Genomic DNA, 26,186 nt, shown 5'->3' with positions numbered 1-26,186 from the left:
CTGTGTAGCGCTGCTGAATCGCCTCTGTCAGCGGCATCTAGTACACATACGGTGACAGTGACAAAAGGCAAAACAGGCTCCATGGTTGCCATGCTATGGCGTCTGCCAGGGCAATCCAGGGAAAAAGGGCGCGAAATGATTGTCTGCCGTTGCCTTCCCAGAGGAAGGAGTGACTGACTACATTTACCCAGAACCACCCGCGACAATGATTTTTGCCCCATCAGGCACTGGGATCTCAACCCAGAATTCCAAGGGGCGAGGGAGACTGCGGGAACTATGGGATAGCTACGGAATAGCTACCCACAGTGCAACGCTCCAGAAATCAATGCTAGCCTCGGACCGTGGATGCACACCACCGAATTACTGTGCTTGGTGTGGCCGCGTGCACTCGACTTTATACAATCTGTTTTACTAAACCGGTTTATGTAAAATCGGAATAATCCCGGAGTGCAGACGTACCCTTAAATGACATGGGGACTATTCCTAATAGCCAAATACCAATACCATTCTTTAAGAGCAATGGCCAGATGAGAAGCCAACCAGTCACTGGAAAAGAGCATGCAAACTGCTGTTCAGGATCTCCATCTTTTCCTGCTAGTTGGTGTCTGACAAATCTGAAGTGCTCAATCTAAAGCAGAAGTGGCACTCACTCTCTCTGGTCTCTCCCTCAACAGAGCCTCCTAGTTGCTGTGATGATGGCATGGGATCTTCGCTCTTCAACCTTCTACTAGCCAAATGCTTTCTGTGAGGGAAAGTTTGTCTCTACTACTCTGTCCTTCCCTTAAGTTTTCTAGGTGCTGAATGGGGAAGTGTCCACTCTTCCCTAGTCAGTTTACAAGTCTCCCCCACTGCACAGTTCCAGATCCTTCCTCCGTTGCTGATCATAATTCTCCGAAGTAGCTAAGTAAAACTGACCTGAGTCTTGTCCGTTTTTCAGATGACCAAATGATTCTGAACAGGCATAGTGAACACTGACAAGACTGCCAAACTGCAGCAGGGTGAAAACTGACCAGAGCTCTGAGCAGCAACAGAGATACTGGAGCCATCTCTCTACATATTTAGGAAGATGACACTGTAACAGTTAAATTAGATTTATATTTGGAAGTTTATCTTTGCAACCAGGAATGTTTGAAATTAAAGAAAAAAGAAGCTTGGATATTATAGAAGTTGACAGCAATTGCCCAGAAAAGCTTTCTATGGGCAAATGCATTTTTAAAGCCCTGTTCTTTTACAATATTTGCAAATTTTGCTGTTTAAGCTAGTGGTTCTTAACTTGTGGTCTACATAGAACTGACTTTTCATCTTCTCATCCTTGTTTCGACGTCTCTAGAACGGGCCACTACTAAAACAAATTGGGGGAAGTGGGAGAAAGAACGGACGCTGAAGCTGCTCTTAGGAACTGAAGCCACCAGTGTGCTAGGATTGCTAGCCACTTCAGGGGGCTGCCAGCAGGAGAGTAACATCACAGGCAGGAGGAAACCAGATGGCCAGGCAATCTTTACAAGAGAGCAGGGAAAGGCAAGAGGAACAAAACAGTGGGGTAGGGAAGATGAACTGAAGAAGAAAATGAAACTATAAAAATTATCCCCCCTATCCCCCGACAAAACGTATATTAAATTAAATGCAAAATTTCAATTAAAATATGATCCATACTCTGAAAGAGTTTGAAAACCTCTGGTTTAAGAAAATATTTGTCATGGAACCAATACAAAAAACAGCCATAGAGAAGAAAGACATTATTAATTCAAAAAGAAGATTAAATAAAAATTGTATTTTATATCAAACTACCACCATTACCGTACAAACTTAAATTGAAGTCTGGTTTTATACAGGATTTGTCTTTCTTTACCTACTATTAAAATACCAGCAGTCAGACAATACCACAAAAATCAAGTAAATCAGGCTGTTTAGGACACTGTATTAATTATTGTGCCCTGGTAACATAGCATACTGTATAGCATGTAAAATCAGATATTTATGAGATCTTTTCAGCATCTAGGCATATGAAGCCTTGTTTAGGTCTGAGTGGTAAATATAACTTGTAATTCACTGCTTTACAAGTTAATATAGTTTAAATGGTGAACTATAAAATGTCAAATATCTGTTTATAAGTTCCCAAACATAGGAGTATGTTCCAGATTTAAACCATAATAAAAACCTTTTGAACTGCTAGAACCTATGACTTCTAAAGAACAAAATACATTCCTCTCTCAATTCCAATCTTTCTTGTTCATTTCTCATTACTTAGAGCTTGCTTTTCCTTTAATGTGTGTTTCTTTTCATGCAATTTTTATATAGTTTATTAATATCCCCAGCCAAGAGACAGGAGAAACAAAGTCTGGACCTCATATGTGCTAAGTAACTGTGGAAGTTAATTTAAACTATTTTTTTTCCACTTGAAATCTAAAGAAATTATATTCTTTTTTGTATTTTACCATTTTTTAAACTGAAAATTCTTTAAGTTCTAAGATAATATTTTCATTAGATATACTTCCCTGCTCTCTCCCTCCTCCCTTTTAAGTAATGCTATTGGGAACCCTGGGTCCAATAAAATGTGAATGGAAGCATTATGTTTCTTCCTATGCCATCATTGCAGCTTTTGTAGGGATTCAAGGATCCTGGAACAATTTTTACAGTTGGGGTGCTGATGATGAAAACCATGTATTTGGTGTTTGTTATTACTATTTCAAGCCACGGGGTGAGGGAGCACCCCTAGTTCCAGCCCCACTGGATTCCACATAATATTCTTGCTACCCATTATAGCCCCACTGGATTCCACAGAATATTCTTGCTACTCATCATACTGGCCAGGACCTATGAAAAGCCACCCACATGCAGTTGGACTGTGCAAGGTCCCTTCTATGACAATGCCTGGTATTAAGGACTTAAGTGATGCAAAGAACCTTGCAAGCGCCTCTGTGTTGGGGTTAATTTTATCCTGGTAACAATTCTATAATTAAGGTTTAATCTAGCCCTACTTTCAGTGTACAGCTAACTTTTTATTGGAGAAATAATTTAAAAAAAATATATTTTTTTGCAAATTGGAATGCTTAAAATAGAGTAAGAAATTAAATGAGGAGGAATGTGCAGAATTAAAGATCTTTATATGCCATTTTATAAAAATACCTGTGTTTTATATTGTCCCGCAGCATCTTGTGCTTTTTTGGCCCACGTGTTTTAGGTTATGGTAGGTTTTAAGAATTCTCAACTTTGCACACAGATGCAGCTCTTTGTGAATTCATGAATTAGGTATTTTTAATCCCTAGAACACCTTCTATAGACAAATTATTTAGAAACCTTAAATCTTATGAAGAGTAAGAAGGGATCAAATTAGACAAACCAGTTTCATCTTGCTGGGAGGTGTCATGCCTGTTTATTACTATTTTTGATGGCACTGGAGGGCTGAAGAAATCCTCTTGGATCAGAGAAGAAAAGAATAGGGCCAAGTGTGAGGAGGTGAGATGTGAGGACTGAAGAGGGCAAAATACAGGGAAATTAGGCAGAACAAGTGGCAGGAATCAAAGAGGGGAACTTTGGCTTGTCAAGGATGATTATGAGCCTAACTACACCTGTCAGACGGAAGAAGAGACTAATAGAAGGCTTGCTGGGTTGGGGCAAAAGGAGAAGTGGGGGGGTGGGGAGTCCTCTCACAACTTCAAGACGCCCCCTCTAGGAGGCATGCAGGGAGTCCCAGTTCCCCTCCAGCATGAATACAAGAATACTGTCACACACAAAAACAAAAAACAAAAAAAAAGCCAACCACCCAGGAAACGCAAAGTTATGAATGAACTTAAAAGAAACCAAACATTTCCAAGTACAGAAATGCACTCAGACAATCTTAACTCTGCCTCTGTAGTGATGTCCTGAGGGAGGCAAAGGGGAATAAACTCTAAAACAACCGTACCTACCCAAAACAGGTGAGTCTCAACAGCAACCACAAACACCAGAATACATTATTCTTAATCTTACAATGGCTGGGGTTTGTATAGTCATAAAATGTCCAGAGAATAAAACTGTACTTAATAATCTGGAGTAGACAAACAGATACTGAAGGCCATCATTCCACGATCTTCTTTATACGTGGGATTTTCAAAAGCACGCAGCACTGGCCTAACAGCTCCCACTACAGTAAATGGTAAAACTTGCCACTGACATCAATAAAAGCCGAGTTAGGCCAATGAAAATTTTGAAAATCCCACCCTAAAACTCCATATGCCACCAATTAATGAAATATCAGTAAAGAAGAATTATTGCATCTACTTACACACATCTCCCAAGACTAGCTCATGAATGTATGGCACATGCATGAAAAAAGTGAAAAAATGAGTGTGTTGACAAAGAACAGTTACAACTTGTATACAAAAGTCTGTGCATGGACTGCCTTTACGAACAAAGATAACAAAGGGAAGACGGGAGTACAGTGAGTTGTGATCACTGGATCAATACTCTGGCTTTTACAAACTGAAGAAATGTGCACTCCAGTCTGTGAATTTCTTGAACTTCTTCAAAAATGTCCTGGATCCAAAAATTCCACTTTATACAACGTGGGGTGTATGCCTACTCTGCAGACCCTTAATTATAAAACTACAGTGTTCAAAATAATGGCCTCAAATATGAAAAGAAAAAGGAAGAAAGTTTGGAGGCTGGCATCATCACAGTGGAATAAGTTAAGGTTGTCTGCACGCCTTTCCATACTTTCCAATGTTTGCATTTGTTTAAATTAACTCTGAATTTCCTAGGTTTCTAATGTTTAATTAGTTTTTTCACTCTACACTATGAATGCCATATTCTGCAGTGCTGGTCCTTATTGTATATTCAGCACTTGTACTGTACTTGGAACTTTTGTTGACATCACTTGGTGTTCTGTGGAGTTAATGTGTACACAATCTGCAATAAAGATTAGCACAGCAGACGGAAAAACATTTTGCCTTAAGTGCCTAAAAGCTTTTGTTTTTTTATTAATATTTCAGCTACAGCATGACAAAAATGCGAAACTAGAATTTATTTTAGAAAAACTCTAGACATAAAAACGTGACAACTAAATATGACATCTATTCAGACTGAGAATTTCTATTACTTTATACTAATTCAAAAAGCAGAGAGCTGTAAAAGAAAACTGATCATTTAACATTCCTGTATTATACCAGAAGTGCATGGACTACAACAGTATGAGTCTGCACAACTTATATATTTTAATTCTTGTTGATTGCCGAGCACAGACATGTCAGACATTTATTTCTGTTTTAAGATTACATGGAAATTAGTCTAAGTTTAATCAGTCATTTATAAAAGCAACAAAAGAATTGTGGCAGCTTTATAGACTAATGATGAGTTCTGCAGAGTTGGTGTTCACTTCTTTCTTTTCAGATGCAAGTCTTGCATCTGAAGAAGTGGGTATTCACCCACGAAAGCTCATGCTGCAGAACGTCTGTTAGTCTATAAGGTGCCACACGGCTGCTACTCTGAAACAGGATTCTTTGTTGCTTTTACAGATCCAGACTAACACGGCTACCCCTCTGATACTCAGTCATTTATGTGTTTAGTTTTGTGTTTCTGCTTTATTTTATACCTCAGAAACAGAAATACTATATTTATATACATATACACACACACACACACACACACACACACTCAAAATCAGAAGTTCAGCTCTCAGCACCATTCAATATAATCACTTCCACTTAACAGTGAATTCTGTGCTGTTCGTTGAGTTCTGCATACACTAACCTTTGAGAAATCTCTCACCAATGCACTATCCATGGTGCAACTTCAGGGCACAGGCATTAATAATCGAGACCTGTGAAGAGCAGGTCTACATGACACTGAGTAAAAGAATGGCAGACACTATTGCACTAGTACTCCTAATATTGCTAGCATTAGTGAAGCTGCACCAGTGGTAGGGGAGATGATCTCTGCAATCCTAACATATACTAGATTTGTAATGGAAGGTACTGGGGTGGGAGCATAGGCAAGATAAAAGTTGAAGAAATTCTAAAATATATGAATAATAAAAAACCACACAAACTTACTCTTAGCACTGAATTTGTTCTCTTTACGTGTTCTACCAGTTTTCTTCAGACAATTGTCGCAGACAAAGCTGTAAAAGAACAAAATGTTCCTGATAATTTAAGTATAAACAGCCCCAGGTAGCTTAATCTATCATTAAACCTTTTTTACTCTTAGTTGTAGTAGTCAGAAAAAAATGACTTGCATCCCAAACTGCCGTCTCATCATTTAATATGGATTAGGAACAATTTAAGTATATCAAGTTCAGAAAATGTTGGATGCTTTAGAGTTGGTTTACTCATTCCACCAAATGAATAACTAATATTGCACATTCATATTATATTTCTTTTAATATTTATCACCTACCATTATCCAACTTTTACAAACAGTAAGTAATCCATAAAGAGGAAACAATGTTTGTGGACAAGTTTCTGTCTACATATTTTAGTTTGAATATGCAAAGGAGCTACTAACAACCAAATTAAAAATTCATTTACAGGCGGTTTCTCTCTTTATATGTGGTCCCTGAAAGAGGATTATTGTGTGTAAATCAACAGCTCAACAGGATCTACACAGTTAAGAGTTTCATTATAATTGCAGAAGGAAGGCTAAAACCCATCTAAGGCTACTTACCCTGAAGGCCAAATAATATCATAATGTAGCACACAAATCTGGTGCATCTTCCGACCACATTCTTTGCAATCAACAAAGCTTGGAAGAAAATGAAAAAAAAAAGCCACCTTAATTTCCTTAGAGGTAAAGAGTATGAAACTACAAAAACCAGGTTAATGCTTGTTAGGCAGGTAATTTTCCAGAAGGCTACTTTTCAACAATAAAACAAGATTGTGTGGCTGGGTATCAAATATATTTACCTTGCTAGTAACCTCATTAAGCCAAATTTATAGACCAATGAAAAATATTTCCACACCAAAATGGAACAGGATATATTCATAGAATATCAGGGTTTGAAGGGGCCTCAGGAGGTCATCTAGTCCACAAAGCAGGACCAACTCCAACTAAATATTCTGCCATTATATTTAAGACCTAAAAATGTGTATAATACACGTAAGTTAAAAAGGAACTGTCAAAATTCTGTGGGCCCAAAAGAGAATGAGAATGGTCCTTTGTCTAAACTCTTACTTTCTAGATGCTTTCCCTGGGTCCTACCAGTCATCCATATTTAAGCTGAATTTCCTATTGACTGCAGTAGATAATTCTGCTTGCAAACAACAGGTATTCTATGACCTCCATCTATTTTAGTTTTCAACTAACTGTTGCAAACACAGGTTGAGTAAAGTTGCTCAAGCTTACTATCATCCTAACACCTAGTTCAGTGGTTCTCAAACTGTGGGTCGGGACTCCAAAGTGGGTTGCGACCCCATTTTAATGAAAAGTTCTATAGAAGTGCAAGATATTAAAGGCACACTTTCCCCCAAATATAATACGTTTAAAAGTTGCCATACAAAGGGCTAAGAATTCTATACACAGAAATTCTGCTACCTATTTGGGTGGAGATGGGGAAGAGGATTGCTATGGCTATATAATTTCCCGTTTCTGAAATGCTGGCCACAGAAGGAAGTTGTAATAACTACACAGAGACGATCAGAAAGTCGGGTTAATTTTTTTAAATAAAAAAAAATGACATAATACTTACGGCTCTGGATCTAGTGTATCATTTTTCTTCTTTTCAAACTGATCTTTAGAGATTGTTCTAAAGAGAAAGAGTTAACATGAAATTTTCCTATTGCCAGCATTACATCAAATGAAGCTAAGACCTTATGATTACTTGAATTGCAGCAAATGATTGAAATCTCAAGTATGAAGAAGAAAGCACACCAGGGGAGTTTACATTTTGTTTAGACAACGCAATTCCACTCATTTTTATATTAGCATGTATTTTTTCAGTTAGCATAATTAGTTAATTGTGTATTAAGCTAAAAGCACTATGATTACTATGCAAATATACACAATGTAAGATCCAATACAAGATGCAAAAAAACCTAGAAAAATTGTAGTAAGTAAAGAAGCTCTCTCCAAAAATAGCTGGTCTTGACTGTAAGCCTTGTTGCACCTTACTTCAAGCCAGTCTGGCAGGCTGAAAACAAGCTCTAGCATTCATTCATGAAATGAGTGCTTCAAGAAGGTAACAGATCAGGCTTTCCGGCAGTACTGCCCTGTTTCACTAGCAGATGCAAATGATTAATGAATCATTAAAACTTGCTTTTTCTTTATACTTTTTAGCGTCTGCAGTCTCTGAAATCATTAGTATATGGGCAGCTATCAAGGAGTGTGGCAAATAGAAGAAATGAAGACAGAGGGAATACTGATAATCGTCTGACACTATAACAGTAAATCATCTATAGCCATATAAACCTTCTCCTAGTAAGAAACTTCGCACCTTCCCTTAGTTTACCCTAAAAGCAGTAAATGGTCAATTTTAGACAACCAAAGCAAGACTGAAAATTCTTTTCCATTATTTTAAATGTAGCATTAAGAAGAATCATGATTACTTACGTTTGAGGCTGTGAAGGGTCATCACCCAGGGTAACATTCTCCCCCTGGATTTCAGTGAAACACTTCTCACAGAAGTGATACCTGTCAGCAAGAAGGCCATATTTGGGTGAACTGGTCCATCATATTACACAGCCACCCAAGCAACGGAGCCATCAATCAGAGCAGGGCAGATCACCACGACGAAAGGGGGGGCGTTGTTGGTTGATTGATGGGTCAGTGTGGACAATGAAAAGGAACAGAGGGAAGGGAAGGGCAGGATTAGAGAACAGGGAAGGGAACAAACAGCACAGACATAAGAGGTAAGATGCAAACACCAAGACAACACAGAGCAGAAAGCCAAGGCAAAGCACAGATTAGCATTCGGTCTCATTTTATACATTACAGGCCATCAGTACTAACAAATAATAGGTTGTCAATCAAATTCAAAATTTTGGAATGATTTATAAGTAGCTGTTAAATGCTACATTTGTATATCCTTCAAATTTAAGAATTTGGATTTGATTTTCATTAGTTAGAGAAAATGTTGTATAATTTCAGGCGTAAGAATTACTGAGTTTCCTTGGAAAAGAACACCCTGTCAAAAAGCCTGAAAAATATTTTCACACAGTAACAAAAAGGGGAAGATTTGCCAAAAGCATTGTGGTGTATTAGTAAAACTGCAAAGGCAGAAATAATCCTAATGTTGAAAAATGTATAAAAATATTACAGATTCAAAAGTTATTTGATTTATAAAATGAAATGTGACCAACTGCTCAGCTAACTGTATTTTAATACAAATGAAACCAAATCCATACTCTAGACAAACATTTAACAGAAATGCACTTATGGGTCAGAGTTTCCAGCCATTTATATATAAATATAAGTAATATATGTATATATGTGAACAACTTTTTATATATTGCACATACATACAATATATTTAAGTAGTACATTAAAGATCTGCAATGAAGCTTTGCAAATTGAATGTGAAGCAGGTTACAATTTTGGGTCACTAGACCAACTGTCAGCCAATCCATGATACTCGGCAAAAACACTGCTGTGATTTAGTAAACCAAGTTGAGTAAATCAGAGATCTACTTAAAGATACAATCTGCATTTGAAAAAAAAAATCTAGTTACACAGATTTTTTTTGTATCAGATGAACTGGAACCAAAGTTGTCAGAATTGTAAAGAATACAAAAGAAAAAAACCCTAAATGTTTGGAAAGGGTATGACTTAAAACATGAACAAAGTTAACAAATATAGGCCACGACCGTAAAAAGTAAAACTAGCCACACAGGATCATCAAAATAAAAAAAGCTGTATGAAGGTTTAAGAGTGAGAAGAGAGTATAAGCAGCAATGGCAGCACAGTAAAATGCAGTTTTAATACTCAACACCAGATCTATAGGTAAGAGTGATGAGCATAAAGGCATCAGAATAGGACTCAGAATGCCACACTGAACCAACAATGTATGGGATGGAAATAAATAGGGTTGCTTGCCCCTTCATTCATTCAAATACCTCCCTTCCCCCACTACTGTAATCCAGGCGACAGCTTTCTAATGCTGTATTTTCATGGAGACAACAAAGTCATTTGCAGGCTCTTACTGAAATGTATTGAGCGGAACTTTCTTCTTGTGACTGGCACTAACCATTATGCTACTAGTAAGATGTAAATTTTAAAGCATTTATAAAACAACCCAAATTCAAACAAACTGAACTTAATTCCTCAGTGGTGCCCAATAAGCACTGGATGCAGCTGAGGAATGGAGCTGCAAAGGAGCCATTTGAAGGTCCCAAATCTTGAAGCCTACACTTTCTCCCAGAGTTTACCTCAACCAGCTAACATGGGTTAAAACAGCAACCGCCTTGCCTTCAGTAGGATTTTCTGTGTATCAGTTAACATGAATTACTTTAACATAAGTTAAAAATACAACTTTTTTCCTAAATGAAGGAGGGACTTTGGAGCTGCCAGAATGATGCAGAGGGGGCAGAAGACCTAACTTGTCTATCTTAATCCCCTACAATCAAAAGGTAACAATAGACATTTTTAAATTAAGCAGAAGAGCATTTTGGCAAAGAGTACTAATTACACATACCCTACGTCTACAAACTCTGTTTCTGAATTCTGCCTATTTCTGACACTTGGGCCAGAATAAATACTGGTGTGTGAGAGTGTACATATTAATATTTTCTCAGATACAGCAAACTCCCTTTTCTTTATAGTAAGACTGCTCATTTTCAAGTCAAATTGAACACCCAGGCCAAATAGGTACTGCTATAACTAGAGAAATCAATGGTCATGGCTCCACTGAATTTTTTTGCATTCAGATAGTTTTGGAAATTGTTAATTCCGATACACTTTCAGATTAAGTTTATAGTCTTTGAAAACACTTATGAGACTGAGCAATAAGTAACCACGATGGAACCTAGACTGCGTGTTACTTAAATAAAATAGTGAAGGCAGTATTACACAAATTTACATATTTTACTGATCCAATTAGTCTTTCAGGCTAGTCATTCCATTATTCATACTGTAACCATTAGATTCTATTTTGCAAGATGCTGAGCACTCCTACCCCCAATCTAGCAAAGTACTTATGCATTTGCATGAAGATAAGCACATTCTGCAGTGTTTTGCTGGATCAGGACCAGAGCTGCAGAGTTAACTACTCACAGGGATTGAGTCCCATGAAATAATTAAAATGAGAAAACAAAAAACTGAAATACAATGATACCTAAAGGCTCTGAAGGGCTATACAATCAGATCGCCCAGATACTCTATTTATATTCACTATTATGAATATGGAAGTGCACAGAAGAAATGAGACTTGCCTGTAGCTTTCAGAGTTTTCTATAACAATTTTGCATGCATGCAGTCAATATTATAAGATTAAAATCTACAGCAAGAACACAGTACTGTGGTTACTCCAGTCACACAAAAACAAGCAATGTGGTTCTTGTAACACACTGAAAATGAAAAGCTTTTCAAATGCAGACTGTTTAGATAATTGTGAATCCCTCTTATTAAAGATAGCACTATATTTCAGTGGCTCAAATCAAGGAAAGGTTCAAACATCTTTCTATACACATCTCTAATGGTTCAAAGTTCCAGACTGAAATTAGGTAATTTTCCTTCATATATACCTTAAGTAAATAATTGCACATTGGAATTGATCGTGTATATAATATCAACAGTTTCAAATCTGTACTCAAATATTAAACATATTTTCCAGAACAATTAATATATTTCCTTTAGTTTAAAACTCAGGTTTGAACTAACTAGATGAAAACCAAATTCTCCTATTGATTTATTACTTTTTAGCCATTATTTAACTGAAATGCCTGAGTTCCACAATGGCCAAGCATTCTTTGTCAGGATTTAGTTAATCTGTGATATGCTGGCTTCAGATAACACAGTAATACAATCCCCAGTAATGATGTCTACTACACAATTTGAAAAACAAGGATATTTAGCCTATTGCTGATTTACTAGAAACATACAATTTGTTTCAGGCTAATTTACTATTTGGTTAGGGAAAAGCTAAGATTTGGTAAGGGACTTATACAAGGACATTGTTACTGTGAATAAGCACAGCAGAGTATAGTTTTTCAATGACTTGGTACATAATTGTATTCTATTAGGAAAAGCAACTAACTGAACTGCTGTTCATTCAACCAGAACACAGTCCCCAGTGGACTGGGACTCTGCAGATCTGGGTTCAACACCCTGCTTTGTCACTGAGGGTATGTTTACACAACAATTAGACACCTGCAGCTGGCCTGTGCCAACTGACTAGGGCTTGTGGGGCTCAGGTTAAGGGACAATTTAACTGCAGTGTAGACTTCCAGACTCCAGGACTCTGTAAAGTGGGAGGGTCCCAGAGCTCAGGCTGCAGCCCGAACTCCGGAAGCCCAAGTCAGCGGGCACAGACTAGCCTCGGGTTTTTATTTGCAGTGTAGACATACCCTGACCTGCTGTGTGACTCTAGACAAGTCACATTCCCTCCCTGTGTCTGTTTCCCCTCCCACCTTGTCTTTTTTGTCTATTTGTCTTTGGAGGAAAGACTGTCTCTCCATCTGTTTAATTACTAGTGAAATGAGACTGCACTATACTTCTTAGTCAACAAATAAAATCTCCCCCACCCCCCCGGCCCAATGAAAGTATTATATATTCATGCTCTATCAATCCCATATATCTGGCATGCTAACAACTGAATTTGCATTTAAAAGAACAACCCTAGTGATCTATCACCTCTTGAAAAAAAGAAGCATTATTTAAAAAGGACATTCAAATAGCTGGATGTTTAATCAGAAAAATGTCTGATCAGTTTGAAATTCTTATCCCAAGATATTGTATTTACAAATAAGTTCTCTCCTCTCTTAACAGTTGTGGGGAAAAACACACACTTTTTACATCAGTGTGTGTCAGTGCAAAACACCACCTGTTGAGCTGCATGCCTTACAGTACTTTTATATGTTTTTAAAATTTTGAAATAAAATCAGATGAAACAAATCCACATGACCTATCTACAAGGCAAGTCTTCGGGTAAAGTTGCTACACATTAATAATGACTTACCATAGGATCAGTAAGGCCCAATCCATAATCTAAGAAGCTACTTCCCTGTTTTACTAAATTAAAGCATCTGTGAACAGCTCCATCACCATCATAAATTCATGACATCTGAACCAAAGAACTATTTTATCCCTTATCTTTTTTAAGTGTTTCAGACACAATCCATTTTTGTTAAAAAGGTCACAAAGTATTTAGTAATAAACTAGTGAAACATTACTACCACACACATTTATAATGTGTCCATCATGGAAGGATCTTGTATAATAATATCACCATCAGATATACCTGAGGACATCATATAAATGACTAATACATAAAATGCCCCATAAAAAGGTGCCACATTATCCACTCCTCCCTAAGAGTCACATGTCTACACAATGAAAAATCAACTGTATTGCAGAACCAGGTTACTACATGAAAATGCCAGACGGTTAAATATGGTTTGGTGTTTTGAGTGTATTCCTAATTGTGCTACAGCCCTGCAGAATACGAGACAGTAGCACAATTTAGGAATAAAGATAAAATGTGGTTTTGCCCCATCTAGTCTGTAAGACTGAACTGCTTCATCTGTGTTGGATGCTAGTTTTGTAAAGTGCCAACATGATTTTCTTAGTGCAGAGAGGGGTCTAACTGAGAGATCAAATTTAAAAGTGGTGACTGCCAATGTTTACTTCATAACTTAAGTTAAAAGGCAATCTGCAGAACACCTCCAAGTTGGCATGGCTCAGGCTTTGTCAAATCTCTGGCAAGAAAAAGTTTCATATTATAACCTGAAAAATGTCGTCTCCTATAGTTTTTTAGAGCCAGCTAATTTACATTTAGTAGCCTTTTAAAAAAGAAGCTAAAAGCTAACTTTTCTTTCTTCTTTTAACAGAAGTTACTCACTGCAGCACTGATGAATTAAAGTACACTAAATAGAAGCTGCACTTAATTGCTATAGATGCATTTTCTAAGAGTGGGGGGAGAGAAAAATATAAAAAATGATAGAGCTGTGTCATTTTGATGTTTAAATTAATTCCAAACATTGTTTAACAAAACAGAACACCAACATGGATGGAATCATATATTCTTCCCTATATTAACCAGAGGACTATATTTTAAATAGTAACTTTATTTTTCCTCCCAGCTCCTCGTGGCATCCTGGGTGTTATTATGGAAGTCAAACTTATCATGAACTCTCAAAGAAAACCTTTTACATTACATTTGCACAGTTACTATGAATATGCAATAGAACAGACTCAATTTTGTTTAGATTACTAAGACTTCTTCATGAAACTGAGTTGAATTAAGAAGTTTCATTTTACGAACAAGTTCTCCAGGTTCTAATTTTGTGCACCAACATATTAAAAATACCCAGATACAAATTAATTGGAGTGATCCACAGAGTCATTTTCTTTCCAACATAAACCTTTAAGTTGATACATCTCTCTGACAATGATTTGAAGACACGTCTGCACATTTTTATTCAGAACTCTCTCAAGGCAAAAGATATGTCCTCCTAAATTGCCTTTTTTCCCCCCTCCCTGTCATGCTTCAAATTTCATGAAAAAAATACAAACAACTTCAGTTAAGTGGTGCCGTGTAGAGTCTATATATTGACAAACATATAAATACCATGTACTATAAGCTGCAATGTAAAAAACCAAAGGGTTTAAGCTGCAAGAGGGCTGCACACAGAAGGACAATCAATAGGCTTATTTTCTGCTGATTTAGTAAAGAAAAAGGAAATGAGACGTTAATCATCATTCTGCTTAGTATGTGCTAGGCTACAAAAAGAAACTTGTTTTGTCACTCACTGGATCTCGTTTCCACAGCTAATGCAGGTATTTTGGACTTACCTATTCTGGTAACTGTAATAGGCAGCATCACGGGGAATAGTACACAGCTGCTTCCCGTAGCAGCACAAGGTCTGCGGAGAAAACTCATACTGCAAAACAAAAGCGAAAAAACTTTAAAATGTGATTTTACATTGTGAATATGCTATAAAAGTATATTGTAATATACTGAGACGTGTTTATTAGATTCAAATGGATATGCATTGATGTGGATAGATCCTTAGCTGGAATAAAACAGCTCAGCTCCCTTGACTTCAATGGAGCAAAAATGGCTTACTCCAGCTCAGGATATAATCCTGTATCTGCAGAAGAAGTTGCAAGATATATGGGATTGTGTATAATAGCAAAATATTTCAACACTTCATACTGAAAATGATATCACCGCCAGTGATAGAAATTTGGCTAGAATCCTTTAGATATTTTCCACTTTCTTACTATGTTGACATAGTAGTCTAATTTTTACTAGCCATTCCAACTAGTAGTTTAATTTTATTCAAAATAAGTATCTAAGGAGATTTTTTTTTTACCTTCATCAAACTACGTAGTTTTTCAGCAATAATAAACTTGAAAAATATACCTTGCGTCCACAACAGTATCCAAGTGACTGCATGACAGGGTCAATCTCTTGTTCAAAGACCTCTGCGAGTTTAGTGCAAAACTTATAGACCCTGGAAGTCTTGCGATTGTAAAGCCAGGCATTGTTAAACATTAGCCAAACGTCATCCACATACTGCCATGGCTCTTGGTATTGCCCAGTATCCAATTTACGTTTAATGGTGGAAAGGTCCATAGGATTCTTCACAATGTCAAAGTAGTCCTTCAAAATACAAGAAATATCGTCCATTATTTTTAAGATGCAGTTCTAATTCCTACTATTTTGAACACATCCAAAAGGATTAAATGTCTCCACGAATATGTGCAAAATAGTTTATTTTGAGGCTTACCTGGAGTTTAAATGGGGTTTGGGCCTTGAGCAGAATGACTCCCTACACAGAGGTGAACTGAACCCATCATAATGGACAATGGGTAAAATTTTTAAAATTGCCCAAATTACTTAGCATCCAAAGTTTCACTGTAAGACAATAGGACTTGGCTCCTAAGTTACTTAGGTGCTTTTAAAATTTTTATCCATGATCTATAACACTTCTATTGCTCTTTTCAAATGTCTTCACTTGAGTCTTTAAAATCGGAATCCATAGGCCAAGTTAAAGGATGCTTTAAGGAGTTCAAAAGAGATCAAGTTTGAAAAAACTGCTGTGCTTGTTTTGTTAAAGTTGTTCAAACTTTTAATAGATCTCAAAGGAACTTTGAATTTTGGGAAACAAGAGATTTAAAAACAAAAATATAAAAACCAAGATCCAAAGATCACTAAGTCATCAAGTTTCACTGTCATAAAAAGCTCAAACTACACTATGGACAAATTCACAAGTCAAGTTCTGTGATGGGTGCCTGACCTAGCTATATTTTAAAGTTATTCTTCTAGTCTTGAACTGATGGGAACCTGCACGCACTCAACGTGCTGTTTAGTTTCCCCCACAGAACCTAAGGGAACAGATGATCACAAACAAAAAACAGAACATTTTGAAGCTTCATCCACCCACATTCAAAGGTGTTTGTTGAATGAGCACTATTGACCCTATACTTATTACCTCCTCTTTCAAGCATGGCCCCTTCACTTGTTTCTGTGTGGTTGTACTTTAAGAAGCTGATCTTTTATTATACTGCATTAGTTCTTATTTTCTTGTAAGGCACTCTGCAAAGTGTGTAGAGTTATCAGAGAGTGTGGAGAAAGTATTTTATTAAATCATCATTAGCCTTGTCACAACTGGGCTACATTCCAGAAGGCCATCCGATGAGGCCATCATCTACTTAGGCTATGTTTACACTTTAACTGCTACAGGAGCACAACTGCACTGGTGTAACACTTCATTGTAGACACTCTAGAGCAATGAGATGGCTCTCCTGTTGTTGCAGTTAATCCACTTACCCGAGAGGCAGTAGCTACGTCAACAGAAGAATTATTCTGTCGATCTAGCACTGTCTACAATAGGGGTTAGGTCAGCTTAACTACGTCGCTTAGGGTCTGGATTTTTCACACCACCAAGTGGCATAGTTGTGTCAACCTAACTTTTTAGGTTAGATGTGGCTTCATGCTACAGCATTGGAGGGATGCAAAAATGCAGCTTTTGAGACACGATTTTATGCTACACTCTTATTCGGTGACTATAAAACACCAAAAATCTTATTGTACTATAAAACCTGAATACATTCCTAGAATTACTCTGCTGTAACTTTCATTTTCCTAGATCCAAATGATGACTGAAGGTCTTCAGAAGAAAAAATAATCAGTGTTTAAAACAGATACCATACATGGGATAATTTTGTTTAAGGAAAGGAAAGGTTAGGTTACTCACCCTGTGCAGAACTACAGTTCTTTGAGATGTGTGATGGGTGCTCTGCTTCAGGTGCGCATGCACCTCCTGATCCATTGATCAGAGATTTAGCAGTGTCTGTCCAGCCTGCACATGCACGCTACACAATTGTGTGCCGCACACAGAGTACATAGGTCTGCATAGGCAAACCACCCTCTGTTCCTTCTCTATCCAAATGTTCAACAAAGAACAGTTCCAAGCAGAGCGGATGGAGGGTGGGTAGCGGAGCACCCATGGGGGGGGGACACCTCAAAGAACCACAGTTACTCCACAGGGTAACCAACACGTTCTTCTTCAAGTATTCTTCCTATGGATTCTCCACTTAATCTCAACTATACATACAAAATGATGGGGTCTAAATTAGCTCAAGTATCAGAGGGGTAGCCGTGTTAGTCTGGTTCTGTAGAAGCAGCAAAGAATCCTGTGGCATTCACCCACGAAAGCTCATGCTGCAAAACATCTGTTAGTCTATAAGGTGCCACAGGATTCTTTGCTGCTTCTAAATTAGCTGTTACCCCTCAAGAAAGAGATCTTGGAGTCTTTGTGGATAGTTCTCTGAAAACATCCACTCAATGTGCAGTGGCAGTCAAAATAGCTAACAATGTTAGGAACCATTAGGAAAAGAATAAGAAGACAGAAAATATCATAATGCCACAATAGAAATCCATGGTATACCCATACCTTGAATAGCGTATGGAGTTCTGGTTGCCCCATCTCAAAAAAAGATGTGTCAATCAAAAACGTCTAATTTCTTCTGGCCTTTTTTATAGGGGGTAGATCTCGAGTAATGCTGTTTGCCCACTTATTTACAGCATTCACCACCAGGGAATTAGGTGCAGGCTCCAAAAACATAAATTCTGGGTCTCTAGGGGCAACATAATATTTCTTACCCACCAAATTACAAACTGTTGGGATAGCGGCAAGAGAGTGTGTCACAGCCTTTGTTGGATCCAGGAGCGCTTAATTAATGGATAGTGCTACTCGGGTGAGTGTTACCAAATGCAAAATGTCCAGCAGCTTGTGTTGCGAATCTCTGACCTCAAGAGGTATCTGAAGGGTGTCAGCCACCCTCTTCACAAGGTCCCTGAATTGTTCAAAATTGTTGGCTATTAGTGGTGGTGGAGACATGACTGCCTCAGCCAGATAGGAGGATAAAATAGGAGTTTATGGGCACCCTCCTTATCAGCCCTAGTCTCCTGTTCTTTAAATATCTCCTCATGCTGGGGGTTTAGTAGAAAGAACTGTGCAACCCTACCCCCAACCCCCAGTGCAACAGAGCCAGAGGTCTGGCAAATTGCTGCTGACACAACCCTAGGATCCCAGTACAGTAAGTGGGGGGCCCCATACCAGAGAGTAGAAGGTGCCCAGGACTAATCCCACCTTCCCTGTCATGGATGAGGATAAAGGTTCCTGTATGGGTGCTGAGTGGAACACTACACTGATAGGGGAGACGGACAATGTCTCCTTCATTCTCCTCAATCTCCTTCAATGGTGGGGCATCAGCAGAAAAAGGTGGAGAGTCTTGTGGTACTGGGAAACAATGTTAATCTGGAGACCGGGATCTTGGTACCAAGATGTTTGGTACCCAGAAGTAGTGGAGACGCTGGCTTATCTAAAAGAGACAAGTCCCCGGAGTAAATGTCTGTGGTACTGAGTGGATCGATACTGTGCAGTAGCTGAGGTTGATGGTACAGTCGATTTGGAACACGTTGGTGCCGAGGCTGAAAGTGTCTGGTACTTTCATTAGTCTAGTACTGGTGAAATGGTAAGTCTGACAGACAGTGCCATTCTAAAAGGAGTGTGCATCCTAGACTTCACCTCTCTGTCCTTCACAGATGGTACTGGGGGCCTGCCGGAGCCATGCTTCTCCAAAATGCTCTAGGATCTCCCACCAGTATTGGAGGAAGAGTCTTTTGCCTCCGCAGTACCAAGCCAAGAGGTCAAGGCCTCCAGCACCACAGACTTAGCATGCAATTGGGGCCTTTGGGAGCTGGCTCCTTGTGGTGAGAGACTGAACTCCTCTTCTATGGGGCTTTCCCTGAGTCCTCCAGAGTCTTCCCCTTCTTAGGGGAGACCTGGGCTGAGGTCGGAGGGGCACTGGATCTGACTGGAAACAGACGTACCAGGGGAGGGGGGAATGTGTCTCCTGACATGACTTGATAGCAGGTGGAAGGGAGGGAATGCTCCATCATCAGAAGTCTCAGTCTGGTCTCTCAATTCTTCCATACTCTAGATTTGAGAGCTAAGCAAAAGTTACACTTTTGCTAGATACGGAACTCTCTCAAGCAGCAGATGCATTAAGAGTGACCGTTGCTGACTGGGATAGCCTCAGGACAAGAGAGGTAGTGTTTGAAAAAGGGAGAGGAAAAAGTCAATCCTCTCATTATCATCTAACCAATTCTATACTAAAGCAAATAACAAACACTAAACCTACTAAAAGAACGAATGTAGAACACGCTGAAGAATGGAGGAGCCAGACGTGCTAGAGCTCCATCTCAGGTCAAGGCAGTGAAGAAGGAACTGAGTATGGTTCACCTGTGCAGCCCTATATATCTTCGATAGGTGGCCCGAGGTTATATAGAGCGCAGGTGGGGGCCAAACAGACACTGCTAATGGAGCGTCTCCAATCAAGGGGCTTGAGAAGCCCATGTGCACCTAAAGTGGAGCACCCATAAGGTAACTACTCAAAGGAGAGCAACTTGTACATTCTGGTTCCCATGGAAATTCAGACATTCATTCTTAACTCTTAACTGGAACTCAAGGAGAGAAAACTTTAAGGGCACACAGCTGATGTTCCTATGGCCATATACAACTTGAACAAGCACAAAGATATTAGGCTAAATGAATTTACAAAAATAAGAATTGAGATATCATACATGCATATATACATATACCACGAAGGCTTTTAATGCTAACTCACTGGAATCCCTAGGAGTTGAGGATCCACAGGCTGTCTGAAAGGAAGGGACTCTGGGTCCTGCCGGTACAATGCTTCAAGGGTAGGCATGAGAGCCTGGCGCAGCTCTTCAGGTTTAAAGACTGTTTTAAAAGAAACAAAAACCCCAACACAGTTAAAATACAAAGAGAAGAATTTCTCTCAGATATTAAAACTGCTCTATTCTATATACTTTAAGACAGAATTTTGTCATTATCAAATAATTTCTCATCTCCAAACAACTAGGTTCATTATTCCTAATGTGTTTTTTTCATTCTGCTGTGCAGATCGGAGGCAGAACTAGACCTGAATCACCAGGACAGTTTGGCTTTGCCTTTCTTGAAACCTTGCCAGAGAGTATTTCCAGAATTTCAACACATTTATTAACTTCATGACTGCAGATTAACAATCCTACCCTGTGAAAGGTATCTTTCTACTAGGCAGAGAGGGAAATTTGGCCATAACTGATTAACAAAACAATAACTTTAATGAGGTTGGAACAGAGCACCTGGCTAGTCAAAGAAAAGATAATCAGTTAAGAACAATTCCCCTCCACCCCCCAAATACAGCCATGTCTGTTATCCCTACTGAGATTCTTACAGCAAAGAAAACTGCAGGGAGGGACTAAAATCTGCAGAAAACTTTATGTCCAAGTTCTATTGTCTATAATATGGACAAATAACCAGATGGCTTGATAAGTGGCATAAGAAATTTCTGATCAGGATTTAGTAACAGTATCAGTATTCCAAAATCAGTTACACTTTCCTGATACACAGTTTCAGCCACCCAGTAACAGATGATTCTGATGCCCTGTTTTGCTCTCAGCAGTGGATTGACAGGACAAGAAAGGAGATTTTCTGAAAAACCTTGAAATAATTATGGAGGCTCTTTGCACATCCAAAATATATCAGACTTTTTATTTTGGATGAACGTAGCCTTGACAAAAAGGGGAAGGGAGGGAAGACTTCCTCCTGAGAGCAGTGAAAAATGCGCATTAACCTTAGGAATGAATGTTGGGTGTAGGAAAACCACCACACAGTTTAAAAATCTGCGTTGCGGAGAGGATGACGACTTTTGGTGAAGAGGTCCAAGACGAAGTTTTGTTAAGGCATTTAAATCCAGGTGGAGAGTTTGAGGGATTACTCTGTATAGCCTTCTAAGGCTTATTAATGGTTTTTGTCCTCAGAAATTGCCTGAGGTGGAGAAATTAGTCAGTTTGTCTACACCTAAAATATTTGATATTTTCAAAGTATGCCGGCACAGAGTGTTGGCCCTCAGACCTAGAGACAGGAGCTTGACATTACTGTAATTTATACTGCAAAGTGGCATCAAGTGCTGTCATTGTGATTTGATAGAACGTGACCCATCTTGACACAGATATTGATGACTAAACACAATGTAGGGAAACAGACAACTGGGCCCAAGCTATCCAGTAGGAAATTTGGAATTTGGCCTTGGTATGATTGGCTCTGCACCACGCACTGAATTTCCCCTATAATCTGTTATGCCAGAATATAAACTCTTTGGGACAGGGAATCATTCTTTCTGCATTTTTGTACACTGCCCAGCACAATGGGTGAGCACCACCTGAAACAAAATAAAAAAAAAATCTAAATTGTAGATTTCTTTATCGAGAGCTGGAATGTGTTTATAACCATAGACTGGAGTAATTATTTTTTTTAATTGCTGCTTCTTAATATTCAAGTGGATTAATGGGGCCCAGATTCTGGGTGGTAAAAGGAACCTTAAGTAAATGTCTCTCTCCTGGAAGACTGTGAAGAAAAGAAGCAGAGGTAGAAGGGAGGATTATTGAGGTGTAATCTGCATAATATGGCCACCAAGGCCAGAGAGGTGTCACTGATAAAATGGAGGACTTTCTCAGTCAGATCTCATCTGTTCTGAAGATCAGAGATGCTGAAGGACAGATAGGAGCTGTTTTAGATAGGCGTTGGAGACAGCGTCTAAGGGTATGTCTACACTACGGGATTATTCCGATTTTACAGAAACCGGTTTTTTAAAACAGATTGTATAAAGTCGAGTGCACGCGGCCACACTAAGCACATTAATTCGGCGGTGTGCGTCCATGTACCGAGGCTAGCGTCGATTTCCGGAGCGTTGCACTGTGGGTAGTTATCCTGTAGCTATCCCATAGTTCCTGCAGTATCCCCCACCCATTGGAATTCTGGGTTGAGATCCCAATGCATGATGGTGCAAAAACAGTGTCGCGGGTGATTCTGGGTAAATGTCGTCACTCAATCCTTCCTCCGTGAAAGCAACGGCAGACAATCATTTTGCGCCCTTTTTCCCCTGGATTGCCCTGGCAGACGCCATAGCATGGCAACCATGGAGCCTGTTTTGCCTTCTGTCACTGTCACCGTATGCTGCTGACAGAGGCGGTACTGCAGTGCTACACAGCAGCATTCATTTGCCTTTGCAAGGTAGCCGAGATGGTTCCCATCCCTATTGCACCGTCTGCCATTGTAAATTGGTGATGAGATGATGGTTATCAGTCATTTTGCATCGTTTGCATTTGGAAATTGGCGATGACGGTTATCAATACTTTTGTACCATCTGCTGCTGTCATGGGTGCTCCTGGCTGGCCTTGCTCAGGTCGGCCGGGGAGTCATTCCCTTCTTTATGTTTTGTCTAAAAATAGAGTCAGTCCTGCCTAGAATATGGGGCAAGTGTACTAGAGAACCAGAGAGCACAGCCGCTCCCTGTCAGAGCCCCAGAGATCCCGTAGAATGATGAGCTGCATGCCATTCTAGGGGGTGCCCCTGCAACAACCCCACCCGTTGCTTCCCTGCTCCCCCGACCCCCCTGGGCTACCATGGCAGTGTCCTCCCATTTGCATGATGAAGTAATAAGGAATGCAGGAATAAGAAACACTGACTTTTTAGCGAGATAAAATGAGGGGGAGGTAGCCCCTCCCGCTGCTATGATAGTCCAGGGAGTACAGAATCTTTTCTTTAGACATGAAAGGTGGGGGGGGGCTGATGGAGCTCAGCCTCCAGCTGCTATGATGCAGACGGTTACCAAGCCTTTTGTACCATCTGCTGGGAATGAACAGGAGCCATTCCCATTTTTACCCAGGCGCCCCCGGCCGACCTCACCGAGACCAGCCAGGAGCACTCACGGGATGATGAGGACGGTTTTCCGCCATTTTGTACCATCTGCCATCAGGAAAGGAAGGGCAGGGGATGCTGCTGTTCAGCGCCACAGCACCGCGTCTACCAGCAGCATGCAGTAGACATACGGTGACATTGAAAAAAGGCAAGAAATGATTTTTTCCCCTTTTCTTTCATGGGGGGGGGGATGGGGGGGTAAATTGACGAGATATACCCTGAACCACCCCGGACAATGTTTTTGACCCTTCAGGCATTGGGAGCTCAGCCAAGAATGCAAATGCTTTTCGGAGACTGCGGGGACTGTGGGATAGCTGGAGTCCTCAGTCCTCCCTCCCTCCCTCCCTCCATGAGCATCCATTTGATTCTTTGGCTTTCCGTTACGCTTGTCACGCAACGCTGTGCTGAGTCCCTGCTGTGGCCTCTGTCTAGCATAGCCTGGAGATTTTTTCAAATGCTTTGTCATTTCGTCTTCTGTAACGGAGCTCTGATAGAACAGATTTGTCTCCCCATGCAGCGAACAGATCCAGTATCTCCCGTATGGTCCATGCTGGAGCTCATTTTGGATTTGGGACTGCATCGCCACCCGTGCTGATCAGAGCTCCACGCTGGGCAAACAGGAAATGAAATTCAAAAGTTCGCGGGGCTTTTCCTGTCAACCTGGCCAGTGCATCTGAGTTCAGATTGCTTTCCAGAGCGGTCACAATGGTGCACTGTGGGATACTGCCCGGAGGCCAATACTGTCGAATTGCGGCCACACTAACCCTAATCCGACATGGCAATACCGATTTCAGCGCTACTCCCCTCGTCGGGGAGGAGTACAGAAATCGGTTTAAAGAGCCCTTTATATCGATATAAAGGGCTTCGTTGTGTGGACGGGTGCAGGGTTAATTCGGTTTAACGCTGCTAAATACAGTTTAAACGCGTAGTGTAGACCAGGCCTAAGGCAAGCATGTCTGGAAAAGAACAGCATGCTTTTAGTATTTTGTTTGGATGTAAAAAGTTCCAACTATTGCCATTCTTGACTAGCAGAGACTCCATTCCATGGATTCATCTCCTTCCTGCTCAGCCAGCTGAACACAGGATGAACTCCCTCTAGGTATTAAGAATTCCTTTATTCTTGCGAAAGGATTTGTAATCCCTACCTTGTTGCTTTGGAGAGGGAAACGATTTCTTTACTGATAACTTTGACAAGAAACTTCCAGAGAAGTTTTCCCCAAGAATATTTGGAACCTGACACGAGATGTTTAACTTGTAAATCTGTTTTTCGTTATCTTAACTAATGGTGCCTTCTGCCCAGTGCAACTGTCTTCAGAAGTGAAATGAATCCAGAAAGAAGTCTTAAATAACTGCTGCTGTTGAAGAAATCTCTGAAACACTGATTTAAGTTCCCTGGATTGTTTTTGGCACTTCCTCCTGGAAATTGTCAGCCAAGGCAAAAATAATTCATGCAAAGCAGGTGGAAGCTACAAGACACTTGGGCTGCAGCCAGCACCTTGCAGACCTCATGGAGCGCTGATTCCACTCTCCTAGTCATTAGTATCATATGCAGGAATTCTCCTTCTGAAGGAATCCACGTTCTCTTGAGAGCTTTTGAGATTGCTTAGAAAGTCTTATTAAGAAACTCCCACTTACATTTTGTGGCATTCTCCAAGGAACGAACGAAATGGGATGCGGAAAAGAGAAAGTAACTCCTACCGGCTGTACAGTCTTGGTGGTGTGGCTTGGATACTTTGGAATTTAATGGTTCTGGATTATTTCATTTAATAGATTTTAAGGCCAAAAGAGATCACTATAATAATCTAGCCTGACCTTCTGCATAACGGGACACAGAATTTCCCCTCCATCGAACCCACTAACCTGTAGCTGAGCTAGAGTATATCATTTAGAAAAATATCCCGTTTTTAAAGGACTAAAAGATGGAGAATTTACCATATCCCTTGCTATGCTGTTTTAATGTTTAATTACCCTCTCTGTTAAAATCTGCATCTTATCTTATTTTCAGTCTGAATGTTTTTTTTGTTTTGTTTTTTAAACACTTCAGCTTCCGGACACTGGATCTTGTTATGCCTTTCCCCAAAAATATATATAGGTAACCGATCATTTCACAATTTAGCCTTCAAAGTTTTAGGAGGAAAAAACCTCTTTAGTTTCATCTTCAGAACCCTCAGCCTCTTAAGGTATGAAAAATAAGGCGAAGAATGCTTGTGGGCAGGGGATTTCTTTTCTTCCTATGCTGTTCAGATTCCTCCAGAGGTGAAAATTCCTTTTATACGGTTTTCCTCTTTGAGAAACAATGCTCTGGGTTTTCCTTTTCAGGAAAGAAGTCCTGTGAATATGGGAAAGATGAACAGAAGCTAGCATCAAACCACCACATATCCCATTTTGTCTTGGTGTGTGATGGCTGAAAGAAACCCTATTTGCGTAAAGTCGAAGTATCTTAGTTCAACTTACCTGGCCGTCCTCATGGTGGCGAGTCGACCGCTGTGGTGCCCCTGTAGACTGCGCTTACTCCTCCTGCCGAGGTGGAGTACGGGCAACGATTAGCGGATGGATTTATCGCGTCCAGACAAGATGCGATAAATCAATCCCCGATACATTGAACCCTTACATGTACCCTAAGAGTTTTCCCCTGAATGACTTCAGCCAGGACTCCCTCTAAAACAATTTACAGTATAATGTTGGTACTTAACAAATAATTGATGATGATGATGATACAGGCAAACCTCATTTTTAGAGAAAATGGATATGGGAGAGGTTGCCCTCATTTGTAATGCAGGC

The 26,186-nt window shown here is 39.7% G+C and overlaps 1 protein-coding gene across 3 annotated transcripts in view; it reads right to left on the bottom strand.

The window, feature by feature from the left end:
- Nucleotides 1-26,186, bottom strand: part of LOC120373929 (CREB binding protein) — a 187,311-nt gene that overhangs the window by 25,695 nt on the left and 135,430 nt on the right. For 2 of the 3 annotated variants that reach the window (XM_039493001.1, XM_039493003.1), the window contains exons 17-23: nt 20,266-20,384; nt 15,491-15,730; nt 14,917-15,005; nt 8,521-8,631; nt 7,661-7,717; nt 6,640-6,717; nt 6,030-6,097 (exon numbers count right to left, since the gene is read on the bottom strand). In XM_039493001.1, coding sequence (XP_039348935.1) covers nt 6,030-6,097; nt 6,640-6,717; nt 7,661-7,717; nt 8,521-8,631; nt 14,917-15,005; nt 15,491-15,730; nt 20,266-20,384 — 762 coding nt within the window. The remainder of the gene's footprint in view (nt 1-6,029; nt 6,098-6,639; nt 6,718-7,660; nt 7,718-8,520; nt 8,632-14,916; nt 15,006-15,490; nt 15,731-20,265; nt 20,385-26,186) is intronic. The other variant, XM_039493002.1, reaches the window with a different exon arrangement.

This window comes from Mauremys reevesii, linkage group 10 (assembly GCF_016161935.1).
Source record: "Mauremys reevesii isolate NIE-2019 linkage group 10, ASM1616193v1, whole genome shotgun sequence".
NCBI lineage: Eukaryota > Metazoa > Chordata > Testudines > Geoemydidae > Mauremys > Mauremys reevesii.
The sequence above is the reverse complement of the archived record's forward strand: the minus strand, read 5'-3'. Positions and strand labels throughout refer to the sequence as shown.